Source organism: Prosopis cineraria, unplaced genomic scaffold, assembly GCF_029017545.1.
Source record: "Prosopis cineraria cultivar Desert tree isolate PC_DT_omini unplaced genomic scaffold, ASM2901754v1 PC9, whole genome shotgun sequence".
Classification (NCBI taxonomy): domain Eukaryota; kingdom Viridiplantae; phylum Streptophyta; class Magnoliopsida; order Fabales; family Fabaceae; genus Prosopis; species Prosopis cineraria.
Window position 1 is genome coordinate 26,526,802 of NW_026555340.1, and position 15,099 is coordinate 26,541,900.

A 15,099-nucleotide genomic window follows, 5' to 3' on the forward strand; every position below is an offset into this window, starting at 1 on the left:
TAAATTATCATTTATATATTTTGGAGAAATTTTATTATCATTTTCTCAATACATAATATATCCACAATATTCATCGTGCTTTTATTATACAGTTCAGTATTGCTTTAAACATTTTTATCACAGATTAATTTTATAAATAGGAATTATTTATATAAAAATTTCATGAACGATACAGTTCATTTCTCCATTTCTGTATAACATAAAGCCACACTAGTTATTAACTAATAATAATGACATGATGATATATAAATTAAATTACATGTTTTGATGAAATTTGGATTGACGTGCTTAGAATTGGATTTTAAATTAGCTTTGGTATATGTTTAATCCTCTAACTATGCATATCATTTAATTTATAAAGTGTCATTTCGGTCATCCAAACTGACTACCGTTATTTTTAAATAATTTTTTTGTGCGCTAATAATTATTATTTTACAAAATTAAACTTAATATATCAATGTTTAAAAATATTTTATCAATATTTAAAAGTTGAATAAAAAATTAGTGATGAAGCTAATGATATTGGGGTTAAATGGCTAAAAAATATTTTATAAAATTAAACAACTTAAATAAAGTCCTATATAAAATTAAAGGACTAAATATTTAAATTTAACATCTTCCATTTAAAATTTATACTAATAAAAATGAGTTGTCATTCTTGTATGACTTAAGTTCGCATGTTTAGGTGGTGTTGAAGGAGGATAATTGATATTTAGTGCAATCAGGATGTAGATTAAGCATTTGTATTTCAAAGTAACTGAAAAAAAAAATTAGTTAGATTGATAAAATTCAAATTCGTAAAATTTTATTTACCCAAATAATAAATTTCATTCAAATTTAAATTCAAATATAGATCTTCCACTAGTCCAGACATGAGATGACATTGGATGATTTGTAAAAATTTCTTGTAAACATTCTTGGAATAATGAGATCGGTGAGTGATGGCAGCTAGCTGAGTGGGGAAAAATTCTTATAATCATTCATGCTTTATCAAATAAAATTTTACTATATGTTACTATTTTTAATGATTTTATTTGTGAAATACAATGCATCTTTAATTTTTTACTGGACAGAATGTAAATGAAGTAGTATACTGTGTTAATGTAAAAATTTACTCCATTGAGGTGTTTGGATGAGGAGGAGGAGGAGAGGACGACGCGGGAATGCCCTGGGGCGACTGTAAAAATAGCGAAAGGGAAGCAAAATAAAAGTTGGCACCCTACACATGGCTGCTCACCATTCCATCTTTAATGCCTTAGATGCCCCAACTCCATCATATCCCCACTTCCCAATCCATCCTCTTCATCGTCATATTCCTCACTCAATCCCTTTCATCACATTTCAATTATGTGATTCTCATTTCTAGACACAGATGCATCACAACGCGATCATCATCCATATGAATTTTGATAGAGAAAAGTAAGTGGCATCCGAAAAAGCAACTAGATGTGGTAGCTAATGTACATGATTAATAGTTATTTTTTCCTCTCGCTTTATCTGAATGATCAATGAACATTTTAAATTTAATTATAAATTAATTATATTCTTTAAAGTTAAAAATTCTTTCTCTCATTACTCTGTTATTTTCTCACCATCTCTTTATGTTATTAAATCCCACATTACAGTTTTTTAATATAAAATATTTGAGTTTAGTGCGCTCGCCAATCATTTAGGATAGAATTAAATGGCAAAAATACCCTTAACTAATACTTTATAATAAAAAAAAACAAAAGAGACTCACTAATACTCCATCCATTTAAAAATGTAAGATATTTTTTAAAAAATTAGATGTTACAAAATGTAAGGTATTTTTAGCCTTTCGAGGTATAATTATTATATTTTTTTAAGTTTCCCTAATAATAATAATTGTATATTTATTATAAGATATTTAATAGGGATAAATATGAAAAAATATGGTTAATTTGAAAGTAGATAATTACTTTATTAAAATTAAAATTTGATTACAAATACCTTACATTTTTAATAAAAATAAATAAATGAATGAATTGTGAGAAAATGTCAAAATCTTTATTGTTTAGGGGGTATCAATGATACCCCGCCAATCGTATTTATAAATAATGCTTTACAAGATTAATTTAGTTTTATTTATATATTATGATATAGTTTTTTGAATAATATTTAAAATGTATTTTTAAAATTATTTTTTATAACAAAAATAATATAATATTATTTTTTAAATTTATTATATATGGATATATTTAAAATTTTAAATATTTTTATTATTTATATTTTTTTATTAATATTAATATTGATAAAATTGATGAAAATAATTAAATTTAAGATGCTCACGTACTTGAGAAATAAAAATAACCTGTAACTCTGAGAGTGTTCATGCGTGGGCTGTGTGTGCACAGAGAGAGGGAGCGCATTCCCACGAGTGCTTGATGACCCGTCCCTAGGTAGGCAACCAGGCATTGGCTGAGAGAGGGATAGAGGGAGAGAGCGTTGTTGTGCGTGTTGGATAGGAGGATAAGGGCACGCTCGTGTGTACTTGGGGAAGCTTAAGAATCTTAAGTATTTAAGAGAGATGAAACAATGATTTGGGATGTGCCCAAAGCCAAGCATCGCACTTCATAATGGAAGCCTAAACCTGAAAGTGCGCAATTGCTGGATAGTGGATGCTCTAACCTCCCTCGCTGCTCTGTTAAAATTCTCTTCACCGTAGCTTTCTTGTCATATACTGTCATCCTCCTCCATTTTCACGTGAATTCACAATATGCGTTTGTAAGATTGTGTAAAAATCTTTTAATTTTATCCCATTCAATTCAATCTAAGATAATCCTAACCTATTTAATCTTTATAAATATTGATCCTTTAAAATCAAAAAATTAAAAAAATTAAACTATTTTTTTAAGTCGGACTGGACAAAAAATTGATCATATAGACCACTCAATCTAATCCAATTCTATTAATCTATTTAATATAATTATAATTAATTTATTTTTAATAAATATTTTGAGTGTAATTTACCCTAGGAAGATGATTGTATGAAGATTTATTGATTTTATTCTTAAATTACTGTTATATTGTAGTGTTGTTGAAATTCGTTGAGTGTTGTTTTGTTGAAATTATAAATTTAAATCATTTAGGTTGTAATTAAAATATTTTTTTTGTTAAAATTTTTTTAGATTTATTATGATTATAAGTGATTTTATTATTTTAATTGAATTTATTAAGTTGAAATGGATTATTGCCTCTCATAAAGAAAAAAAAAAAAAATCTAAATAAGTATTGAACTAATAAAACTAATTTTTCAATTCTATAAACCAAATTCAGTCTTATTAATTTTTAATTTATCATGAAATAAGATTGAACTTTGAATTATCTAACTTAATTCTTTTTATGAAAGAAATCAAATTTTAAGTTAAGCTAAAATTTAATAACATCCAATTTTTTGTACAGCTTTAGGCGTTTGTCATGCTAAAACCACATATCTTTCCCACGTTTTGAGTTTTCATCTTTAAACACAGAAGATGTCTTGTAAAAACTACTTCTAATAATAACTTCACGCTAAAATAGCTGTGTGCGTATAAATAAATATTCAAAGTGTCGCTTGACTTAGAGGTGACACGTGAATTGATATTTAAAAACGATTAGAAGGGTTTTGTTTATTGTTTGCCTCGTATTTGAACAGATAATTGAGCTTCGGTGAACTTTTTTTTTTTATAACAAATTTGAATAAACTTTTGTTATTCAGCTGATTTAGATCGTCTGGAAAATAATTCCACATCGATCTAAACCACTGAACTGAAATTAACAGCTTGATCATTTCATTCAACATAATTATTGTTTTTATGTAAAAAATGAGATAATTTTGAACTTGGAGTCATGCTTTTCCTGTAATACTCGCTTTTATAATAATAAAAATATGTCATTTTTGTTCATTATTTAGTCAGACGAATCATGTCATATATATATATTTTTTAAAGAGAGAGAGAGAGAGAGATACGAGAAGCTTGCTTCTGCATCTACGATATTCTTTGGCGGATTCAATTTCAAAGAGGATCTGTTGATTATAGCAAAGTCCATCCTGTAATTTCAGTCTCCTAAAATATAATTTAGTTACATATCTAGATTCCAAGATTTACAACTCAGAACCGCCACAAAAGCATCATAATTGTCTAATTCTTAATAGCTACTCCTCTTGCATTTTTTGATACGGTGGGTGTTAAAAAATACAAAATATTTTTAATATTTTAAAGTGTAATTAATATTTGTTTTAAAAGTATTGTAATAAATAAATCACTTTATTTTTATTTTTAAATGAAACAACATATTCTCTCTGGTCTCATTTATAAGATACGTTTTAGAATGTTTATTTGGTTTTAATTATAAGTTACGGTACAACTTTTTAGATGATATTTAAAAAGCATTTTAAAAATTACCCAAGAGAAAAAAAATAATATGTTATTACTTTTGAGATTTATTATATAGTGATATATTTAAAATTTTATACACTTTTATTCCTTTTACTTTTTTACATTAGTATTGATGAGGTTTGTAAGAATAACTTATAAAAAGTATTAGAAAGAGTATTATACAAGAGTAAATATAATGATATGAATTTAAAAACAATTAACTATTTTATAAAGGGCTCAATTTTGATAAAAAAATATCTTGCATTTTGTAAATGAATAAGTAATAATTTAACCCTTTATGATATTTTAGAGGAAACTATGTACTCCTCAATCTTCATATATAAGGTGGTCTTAATTGAATTTCTTTATATCAAAAGTTTGTTATTTAGTTGAAATTATATAAAATTATAATAATTTTTTATTTTTATCCCTGATAATGTCACAATTAATATAATGATAGTTGTGGGTATAATACGCAATTAATGTCTTTTTTTTTTAGACAATGACAAAATTATTTAATTATTCAAAAATATGATGACATATTTTATATTTAAAGATAAAATAAATTTATAAAAAATATTCGTGTATGTGAGGACAGAGGGAGTGCTAAATTTCATGAATAATTAAAATTATAGGACAAAACAAGCTTCAAGCAATAAATGGGGGGCAGATATTAGATAAGCAATTATTCATATTAAATAAAAATCATGAGTAATGTGACTTAATTTAAATGTTATAAGATGACTTTGATACTTTGATGCGCATATTATATAATATATATAGCTAGTATTAGGTGTATATATATATAGCTAGTATTAGGGGTGAAAATTTCTCTTTTCAGTTTTTGCACAGAAGCCATAGAGTAGTGTGCCCGCAAGGACCAGCAAATTACTGTATATTCCAAAGCTACACTAACAGTGAGTTATTGCTCATTAATAAAAGATGTTATATGTTTACACTAAGTTCGACTTAGTTAGGTCAACCGATTTGGATTAAATTTCTTTATTATTAACAAATCTTTCTTTATGGAAAACTCTCCCCAAATATATGATGAGTAGCCTGGTTTAAGGACAGAAAAAAATGCTTGAAAATAATTTCACAAGTTAGGCCTTAATACTGTTGTCCAATCTCAGACATGTCAGTGACTTTTGAACAACAGCTCAGTATTGACGTTTTATCAATATCTTACAACCGCTTTTTATAAATATATTAAGTCCTTTTCTAATTGTTATGTATTAATTATAATTGGTAATCAATAGTCGTTAGTTTAAATGAATCTGGATAAGCTAAGTAGCTGACAAATGCGGAATCAAGAGAAAACAGTACCATATCCCTTAAGCAGCAGTCCTGGGGAGACCCCCTGATGGGATGATTTCGAAGTGGACTTGAGATGAGAGTGAAGAGAGAGAGAGACTTGTACAGATGAAACGACAAGAATGTCTACATCAGAAAAGAAGCATCGCATTGAAATGGAACAGTTCATTGGAATGTGAGAGTCTGAGAGAGAGACATAAAATTGTGAAGAAGAGAATCTGTGAGAAGGATAAAATAGAAAAAGAAATCGAGAGAAAGGTAAATCAGTCAGGCTAACAGTAACGTAGAATATTTAAGGAGGGGAGTGAACGGGATTCTCTAGGGTTTGCTTTATAGCGAAGGTGATGTGAGAGAGGGTTTTGTCATTTTCTTTTAGGGTTGTACGAATATTAGATGACATGCATGTAATCGTATAGCTCATGGCATGACAGAGAAGGTTTTAATGGACTTTATTATCAGGTACTTTTTGACAGTAACCCCCCACCACCCCCACCCCCCTTCTCTCTCTCTTCCCTTACCACCCCACACAGAAAAGAAAGGAAAGAGATTGAAATTGAACATCAAAATCAAACTATGGTAAACTCACTAAATTATTTGGGAAGACAAACAAAAGAATGAGAAAGCTCCCCTTTTTCTTTTGTTACTCCTGCCCCCAAACAAAACAGTCCCATTACAATTTAGGGAATGAAATTGCCAACACACAGAAAGCCAAAGGGGCAACAAGAAAGGAGAAGAAAACCCTGCAAAACCCACCACCCATAGCAATAGCACTGTGGTATTTTGCCTTTGTTTCTGCCATATTCAGGAGAAAGTTTCCTGCTTTTCAAGATGCCAAGGCCAGGCCCTCGACCTTACGAGTGCGTGAGGAGAGCTTGGCACAGCGAGAGGCACCAACCCATGAGAGGTTCCATCATTCAGCAGATTTTCAGGTTCTGGGTTGTCTCCGTTTTCGTTGCTTTCTGATTTTTTTGCATGTTTCAGCTGCCCAAGTTTATGCATTTTATCGATTGCCCACCACGTGTTTGATTAGGGTCGTCAACGAGGCTCACAGCTCTGCGACTAAGAAGAACAAGGAATGGCAGGAGAAGCTTCCTACGGTTGTTCTCAAGGCAGAAGAAATCATGTACTCCAAAGCCAATTCGGAGGTTTTATGTTTAGAAAATGCGTTTAGATTGTTAGATCTTTTGCTGCATTGCATACTCCTTTCCTGAATTTTTCATAATTTGGCTGCTTAGGCAGAGTATTTGAATCCTGATACGCTCTGGGAGCGCTTGAATGATGCCATTAACACTATCATACGGAGAGATGAGAGTACTGAAACGGGAGAGCTTTTGCCTCCGTGTGTTGAAGGTATTATTTTCCTTCTTGACATTTCTCCGGATCCAGTTCTCGAACGTTCTGAATCAGTTTTTATCAAAGTTGGGACTATGCCGTGTTAGATTTTTATGTCATTTGAAAACGAATGTTTACTAAATATTAGTAAATTTGAGCTCCTAGTGATGAATGTTCTCTTCTCAGCTGCACTTAACCTGGGCTGCAAACCTGTAAGAGCTTCAAGAAGCGAAAGGCACAATAACCCCAGAACTTACCTATCCCCAAGAGCGCAAGAACCAGCTCCTGGATCTCCTAAGGCTGTTGTGGAACTACGCCCTCAGTTTTCAACTCTTCAGTCTGGCAATCCGTTAGACTTAGCAAAGTCTCAGGTTGCTGTTTCAGCACTTCCCATATCGGATTCTGGTAAGCTTGCGCAGCAAAATCATCGGTTGATGGGCTCATGTAACTATCCCTCCTCAGATACTTTTCCTGCTGCACGTCACCAACAATTGACAATGGAAACCAACCCATCTATGAATTTGGGTTCTGTTTATCCCTTGTATTATGGAACTCAGTATGAATCCAAACAACCTGGGCTAAAGATGACCTCAGAAAACACATCATCTGATCAAATCTTTGTTGGCACACCGATTATCACGCCGATCCCAGAGCCAGCCAGTTTTGGTCAATTGCAAAAACTCTCCTATAGCAGATCCCAATATGCTGAGATTCAGGAGACGCCACCTGAGAGGGAATGTGATTTATCTTTGAGACTGGGTCTGAGTTTGCATCCGTGTTCCAACAGAGACAAAAGTTCAGCACGTGAAACTGAAGATGTTGGCTGTGTTAGTTTAAGAAGTTCTCAGGAGGTCAACAAGTATAGTCATCTGTCTTTGCAGACAAATAAGGAGGTTTGCTTTTATCCTAAAGGGACGGGTTTCAATACCTTTGACTGCAGTTATACAAGATGCAATACAGAGGGTGAATATCAGAACTTGGAGGCAACTTCTCGGAAGCGCAAGGCTCCTTTATTTAACAATGAGGGGGATGATGGACAATTTTGCCGGCAGCTAGGAGTCCCATCCAACCAGATTCCTGAGAGAAGCCAGGGGCCAGGTTTGTAGACAGTCTTTTCCTGTTGTAGCATATATGCTTTTGCAATTCGAGATGATCTTAGATGCTGCTGAATCCACTTATGTAGACTCTCTATATATGTAGCCCTGTTTGTGAAAAATCTTAGAAGTTGACAATGAGTTGCCGAATGCATTGCCGCAAATGTGAATTGTAAATAAGACCTTATCTTTCTTTTTTAAATATCTTGTTAACTCACGATCAAGAGTGAAAATTGAAAAGATCATATTTAATGCATGGAAGGCGTATGACAGCTTAATATTGCAGATACGTTAGGGGCATGCCCTGTATTGTTTTTTCAGTCGCCAAGTAGTTATGGATTACCCTACGATTGAGTTATGTTGCCGATCGAAACATGATCAGCTCTAGCTGCAGATGACAATTTTTGAATGAAGGCATGAAAATTGCATCTGGAGGCAAATAAAACAGACCTAGTAGACATGAAAATGTTATGAAATTTTGATCTTATCCTTCTTATTCATCAAAAGCCCACCTTAAATAAATCGGTTGGGGGCACAATCGTTGGTCTTCTGCTGGGAAATCAGTAGGAGGAGATGAAGGGTTTGGTACTTAACCAATGTTAGAATTTTTTTTCCAGCTTTTGTGGCTATTCAATGTCCATGCCCGAACCTTGCTTTGGACCACAGGCAGTCAACAGCATCACTTGGTATTGACACTTAACATTCAGTCTGATTAAAGTATGTTTGATCAAGTCTGGTGGTTTTTAGACAATGTTTCAATGAATTGACAAGAACCTGAAATGGCTCTTGAGGGATTAACTGCGTAGAGCTTTTGGTCCCAACATTTTGAGAATTGACTTTTTGTGTAAATATACTATTTGATAATTGAAAACGTATAGTCCTTAGATTTATTTTCTTATCCAAATTAGTCTCTCAAAATTTGTAACTTGTGACACACGTACTGAGATAATCCCTTAAAGTGGGATCAATTTACATTTGTTCTGAGGAATTAAAATGCAATGGGTATAATTTTACATTCGGAGGCCGCATTGTGAGTTGCATTAGCCTCTACAGCATTTTATTGAGTATGCTAAATGTGGCTGTATCTACGAAGAGCGGTGTCCTTCCTTGGTGGGGTTAAGAGCATTATGCATGTACCAGTACAGTTGACGACCCTTGATCAGTCTTTATCAAACAGAGAAAGACAATTAATTACGAGAGGGACAATAAATGTCGTTTTTGTCAATCGAGTAACTACTACTAACAATGGATCCAGGAGAGGCGTAAAAGGCAACGCTGAAGGATCGATACCCCATTTTGAAAATGGACCAATTTACATTCTCTGCGGAAGTTTGCTGTCTTGAGAATTTAAGAGAAAGGGACAGTAAAACACATGGTTTTGTATAAAATCCATTTTTTTATTTTTTATTCATCTCTACTCTCTTTGGGTTGTGATTAGATGGTGTTGAAAATGGTCATGGTATGTGATACTGAAGCCAACTTCTTTCCAGTTTCATGAATCACAGTCAAGTGATCAACTGTTTTATCAAACTTGAGTTCTCAATCTTCCTTATAGCGGTACATCCATTAATGAAATTCGAAGAACACTGAACACATCAAAGAATTAGACATTAATTTAAAGGAAAATAGCAATCAAGATCACCAATTAAAATTTATATCAATTTAAAATCAGTTGTCAAAGTTTGAATGGATTGTTATCAATTTAAAATGAGTTATTAAAACTCGAATGTATACTTGTTGATAAAAGATTAACTTAAATGAATAAGTATCATTTGAGTTTTAACAATAAGTGATTCTTGACTAAAATAAATTTTGGTTAGTTGTTGTTATTTTCTCTTAATTCAACGAATACAAAGACCACTTCTGGTGTCTAATTATATGAATCACCATAAACCTAGATGCGGGTGAAGAAATAGACAGCAATGGTGGAGAGGAATGCAGACAAGGCAGAATTAATGGAAGGTGGTGTCGCTGAAGGAGAGGGACCAAAAGAGAATGGCTTCTCAACGTTGATGCTGAACTTCTGGCCTCTTGCACAGTGATTATCGACGGTGCTAATGAAGTAGCGAGGCCCTGGATGCAAGAGATCAACTGTAAACACTATCCTGCTCGGACCGTTGCCCGCGAATGGGTCCGTGTTGGTGCTGCAGCTGTTGTAATCGGCCATTGTTACATCGGCAAAATTCTGGTTTTCAGTCAAGTTGAACACTGACAGATTCAAGAGATAGAAAAGAAAAAACGTCAATAATCCGTACATATTACAAACATGTGGCGTTTTAACTTGCATGAAATGCAGTGTGTCCTGGTTTTATAAATCCTAAACACGAGCGGAAGACATCCATACGAGAGTCTAACATTTTCCGTGAAGTAACGTCAAGAAAAAGAGGTTGAAAATACATCTGCTTTGTCAGTCATCGTGTGACGGCTTTAATGTTCTGATACCTCAAACAAGATGCGTGGTGGTGAAATATTTTTAAATAGATATATATATATATATATATATAGAAAGCATACCCAGTGAGTCGCCAACGAAGAAGGTCTTGGAGCTAGCCCAGTCTGAATAGAAGGTCTGATTCGGAGGGGTATTCCATCCAAAGCTGCCACCAACATTGTACTCTGTTGCCTCTGTTGCTGCAAATAATAAAGACAGTATGAACATGGAGCAACCTATCAAGCCAGTGTGTTTTGCCATTGTTCTTCTCTTTGTTGCGTAGTTGGTTGGTTATATCTTGAAACTCTGTTGAACGTTCAAGTTATGTTGCTGCTTCAAGATGAGGAGATTGAGAGGTTGCAGCAAACTATATATAGACGCGCGCGCGCGCGCGCGCACTCTAAGGTGCCATTTTTGAACGAGTCAGCATTTTTGGTTATAATTTTATTAGGTGCTGTAGATGAAACCCGGGTATTTTGACTATTCTTCTATTCAAAGACGTCTCTTTTTTGGCCGAAAAAGCGTTTCTTTTTTTTTAATCCCAAATTTTGTCATCATATGGGCAGTGCGACCAAATTTACTTGACCAGGTCGATTCTATTAACACATTGCTACATACAAATGCATTGAGTACGATAAACATCACATATTCATATCTTTTGTTCTGGTTTTATTTGAAGTTATTTATTGGGTCTGAGGACGTGAAGATGATTAAAGAAAGGAGAGAATGGCTTATCAGAACTACTGAAACAGGGTATTGACATCTAAGTGTTATAACAGGAACTGATTACACTGGAGTTTTTAGATCCTTTTTTGATATTAATTACGCTAGAGTTTATTGACAAGTTTCATGGAATAATTTACAACTTTGATTATAACTGATAATGATAATTGTAAGTTTAGCGGTAACAACTGCTTTTCATAAATAACAACTTGGTTTCAGTTATTAGATCTTAATGACAAATTCAGCATAATAAATAACAACTTTTATTATGAATAATGACAACTACAATCTTAACCGTGACGCTTACTTTTCCTAAATTCAACTCTTGGTTTTTAAGGGTTAATAGTCACATGGGGCTGAGACTTCTGAGAAATTTTCTTGGAAAAATTCATTTTAGTTTGCAGTTTTACATGTCATAATAAGGTATCAAATTATATCAACGAGTGCTCATGCATGCCACTAATTTTCCGGTTCAGATTCAGACACCCAGCGGTAATAACTGCATGGAAATTGCGAAATCTGAAGACAACTTCCTATTTTCATCAATCAGAACCACAATCAAGTAATGTCAACTGCTTTATTGAACTTTTAAGTTCTCAAACTTCTCATAGCAGTACATCCATTATTGAAACTAGCCAGAAAAACACTCAACATATGGAAGAATTAGACATTAATTTAACGAACATTACAAAGAACTCGTCTGGCCTCTAATTATCTGAATCACTATAAATCTAGATGCGGCTGAAGAAATAGACAGCCATGGTGGAGAGAAATGCAGACAAGATGCGATAAGACAGGATTGGAGCAGAATTCACGGGAGGAGGTTGAGCTGAAGGACCAGCAGAGAATGGCCACTCAACGTTGATACTGAATTTCTGGCCTCTTGCACAATGATCATCGACGGTGCAGATGTAGTAGTGAGGCCCTGGACGAACCAGAGTAATCCTAAACGCTGTCCCGCTCTCGGGACCGGTGAAAGAGCTAGCGGCGCTGCAGTTGTTGTAGTCAGCCATTGTTACATCCGCCACGTTCTGGTTTCCAGTCCAGTTGAACACTGATTGATTCAGGAGAAAGAGAAGAAAAACATCAATATAATAATGCCGACATATCATAAACATGCATGTAGTGTTGTGTGTCTTTGTTTTATAAGTCATAAACACGAGTGAAAAGCTTCCACACGAGTGTCTTAACATTTTACATGAAAAAGTTGCAGTAAATAGATGCTTTGAGAGTCATCATTATTATGAAGGTTTTAATGTTTTTATAGCTCAGAAACAAAATGAATGCGGGTGAAAGATCAAATTAAACTAATATAAAAGCATACCCAGTGAGTCTCCAACGAAGAAGGTCTTGGAGCTAGCCCATTCTGAATAGAAGGTCTGATTGGGAGGGATGTCCCAGCCAAAGCTGCCACCAACACTGTACTGTGTTGCCTCTGTTGCTGCAAATAATAAAGACAGTACAATGATGGAGCAACCTATCAAGTTAGTGCGTTTGGCCATTCTTCTTTGTTACGCAGGTGTTTTGACTGTATCTTGAAACTGCTGTTCTCAAGTTTAGTTGCTGCTTAAGACGATGGGTTGGGATATTGAGATTGCAGCTAACGACAACATATATATAGGTGTGGGATGGGGCTCCCTTGCTTATTGGGAACTAAGAATTGTCAATGATGATGAGGTACCATTTTTGAACGAATTTAAGCATATTTGGTAAAACGGGATGAAGTTTATTACGTGCTGTAGATCAATGAGACACGGAGAGGCAACTTGACTATTCTTCTATTCTAAGGAGGCGGTCCTTTCTGTAATCCCATATTCATATGGGCAGTTCTGGTTTTATTTGAAGTTACTGGGTGTGAGAAGGTGATGATTAAATTTTTTTTAAAAAAAAAAGGTTCAACCAGATATTTTTTTTGTTTGGTTACATACTAGCGGGAATGATTTAATTATTAAAAAAAATGAGAACAGATAATTGAATTCCGTGCTGAATAAGAAAAAAACTTGAACTTGGAGTCTACAGTTTAATTATAGGAATATGGGAAGGAGGGGTCACATGGTAATGCCGTTGTCGTTTGGGAATTCGAGCTGGTTGCTTCTTTGAACTAATAAACGCAGATGAAATTGAAGATGAAGAAGGCCATGGCAAGGCGGCGATTTTCAGGGCACCCAAGACTTTTGAAAATGGTCAATGTTTGGAATGTTAAGATCTATGATCAAACATTTTAGAGAGACGATGGGAATGCTATTCTTTTTCAAAAGTCTAGTATACGCCGTGAATCATAGTTAGGGGTATTTTCGAGGTTCAATCTTGACTTTTTTTCTTTTCTTTTTTTATTTTTTTCTGGTGGGCGCCAAACATGTTAATCCTTACGAGTGATTGACTTTCCCCAAGCCGTAAGTTAAAATGTACCTGGGCGGCGGACAAGTCAATCATTATAGCTGCATTTACTATTGATTCTATTTATACGTTAGAAAGAAGATTAATTTTAATTTTATTTATAAAATATTTTATTATTTTTTATGTTTATTTTTACATTTTTTCTCTTATTAAATACTAAATTTTTTATTAAAAATAATTTTTTTTGTCAAGGTAAAAATTTATTAAATTTTAATATAGTTAATGAAATTTAATTTTTTTTTAATTTTGATGAAACATAATGAAAGTAATTTATTAATATAATCAAAGAATATATATATATATATATATATGTATAGTTTAGTTTTATATGAATACATTTTGTCTATAACGGAGCTTGTTATAAATTTTATTATGTATGCATATATATTGTTGGGATTAGTTTCTATTCACATCCTCATCCCTAATTTTTCAAACTAGTTTAGTAGCATTATTTAGGCTGCTAGAAAGATCAAGACAAGTTTTATTTCTAAAGATGGGGAGGTTGCTTTTGAACTTTTTTTTTTTTGGTAAAAGCTTTTGAACATATTTTAGATAAGCTAGTTGCTTCAACGGCTTACTCTTCCATTTCAGTCACACTCCCCTAGTTTAATTTGTAAGTTATTTTTAATATGTTTTATTAGTATTAAAAAAATTCTTAAAACTTATTAACTTTATTTTGAAATTTAATAAGTTCTTAACTTTACTCCTATTAAATATATACATTTCAATAACATATTTTCTCTCTCCAACAGTTAATGGAGGGTAAAAAAAATTTATGATGAAAATTTAATATAACTTATAAATAGAACAAAAAAATTTCTCTCTCTACTCTATAAATAAAACCAAAGGAAGTAATATGGATACAGATTCTTTGCAAATGGTTTTGAATTATGTTATATAATATATATATATATATATTTTAAAAATGCTATACTTAACTGAAGCCAGAAGATAATTTTCCTGGCTCATTTGGGAAAGAAGCAAAGTAGAACACTAAATCAAGAGGGAATACAAATACTTTTTGGCCTATCGAGGATCAAAACATTTCTTATTAAATATTATGGTTAGTATTTTTTTATCATTCATAAATATTCTATTATTGGAAGCAATCATATTCAATACACAGTAAAATATCAAATATATACAATCTTTGATATATTTGAACATGTGATATGACATTAAAAAAAATTTGGTAAACTAATTTGGCAGCATTAATGTTAAAATAACCATGGTTTGAAATTAAAAACTCACCTCACACATAGGATCATATGTAAGTGTAATAAGCATGAGATATTTCACAATACCCAAATACATTTTAATATTCGCATTATTAACCTCTTGTAAAAAAATGTTCCCGAACAACTTAGTAATGTATGAACAGTCAGTTTTTTTTTTTAATTTCTTACTATCAATATTTTTAATCTAATAT

General features: G+C 32.7%; 3 protein-coding genes across 6 annotated transcripts; 1 reads left to right on the top strand and 2 right to left on the bottom strand.

The window, feature by feature from the left end:
• Window positions 1–6,188: 6,188 nt before the first annotated feature.
• Window positions 6,189–9,087, top strand: LOC129320803 (uncharacterized). Of its 4 annotated transcripts, none has more exons than XM_054966423.1 (5): window positions 6,377–6,622; window positions 6,724–6,838; window positions 6,929–7,043; window positions 7,212–8,123; window positions 8,737–9,087. In XM_054966423.1, exons 1-5 carry the CDS (start codon window positions 6,522–6,524, stop codon window positions 8,817–8,819), a joined length of 1,326 nt encoding a protein of 441 aa, XP_054822398.1. In that variant the 5' UTR covers window positions 6,377–6,521; the 3' UTR covers window positions 8,820–9,087. The 4 variants fall into 4 exon arrangements, with proteins under 4 accessions (XP_054822395.1, XP_054822396.1, XP_054822398.1 ...); XM_054966422.1 differs by having other exon boundaries at window positions 6,377–6,597; window positions 6,675–6,838; XM_054966420.1 differs by having other exon boundaries at window positions 6,189–6,838.
• A 109-nt stretch (window positions 9,088–9,196) lies between these two features.
• LOC129320805 (umecyanin-like) lies at window positions 9,197–10,877 on the bottom strand. Its single transcript, XM_054966425.1, has 2 exons — window positions 10,634–10,877; window positions 9,197–10,327 (listed from the first exon to the last, which is right to left on the bottom strand). The coding sequence occupies exons 1-2, from the start codon at window positions 10,809–10,811 to the stop codon at window positions 10,014–10,016; spliced, it is 492 nt and encodes a 163-aa protein (XP_054822400.1). The 5' UTR covers window positions 10,812–10,877; the 3' UTR covers window positions 9,197–10,013.
• A 959-nt stretch (window positions 10,878–11,836) lies between these two features.
• Window positions 11,837–12,902, bottom strand: LOC129320804 (umecyanin-like). Its single transcript, XM_054966424.1, has 2 exons — window positions 12,598–12,902; window positions 11,837–12,327 (listed from the first exon to the last, which is right to left on the bottom strand). Exons 1-2 carry the CDS (start codon window positions 12,773–12,775, stop codon window positions 12,005–12,007), a joined length of 501 nt encoding a protein of 166 aa, XP_054822399.1. The 5' UTR covers window positions 12,776–12,902; the 3' UTR covers window positions 11,837–12,004.
• Between the last annotated feature and the right edge of the window lie 2,197 nt (window positions 12,903–15,099).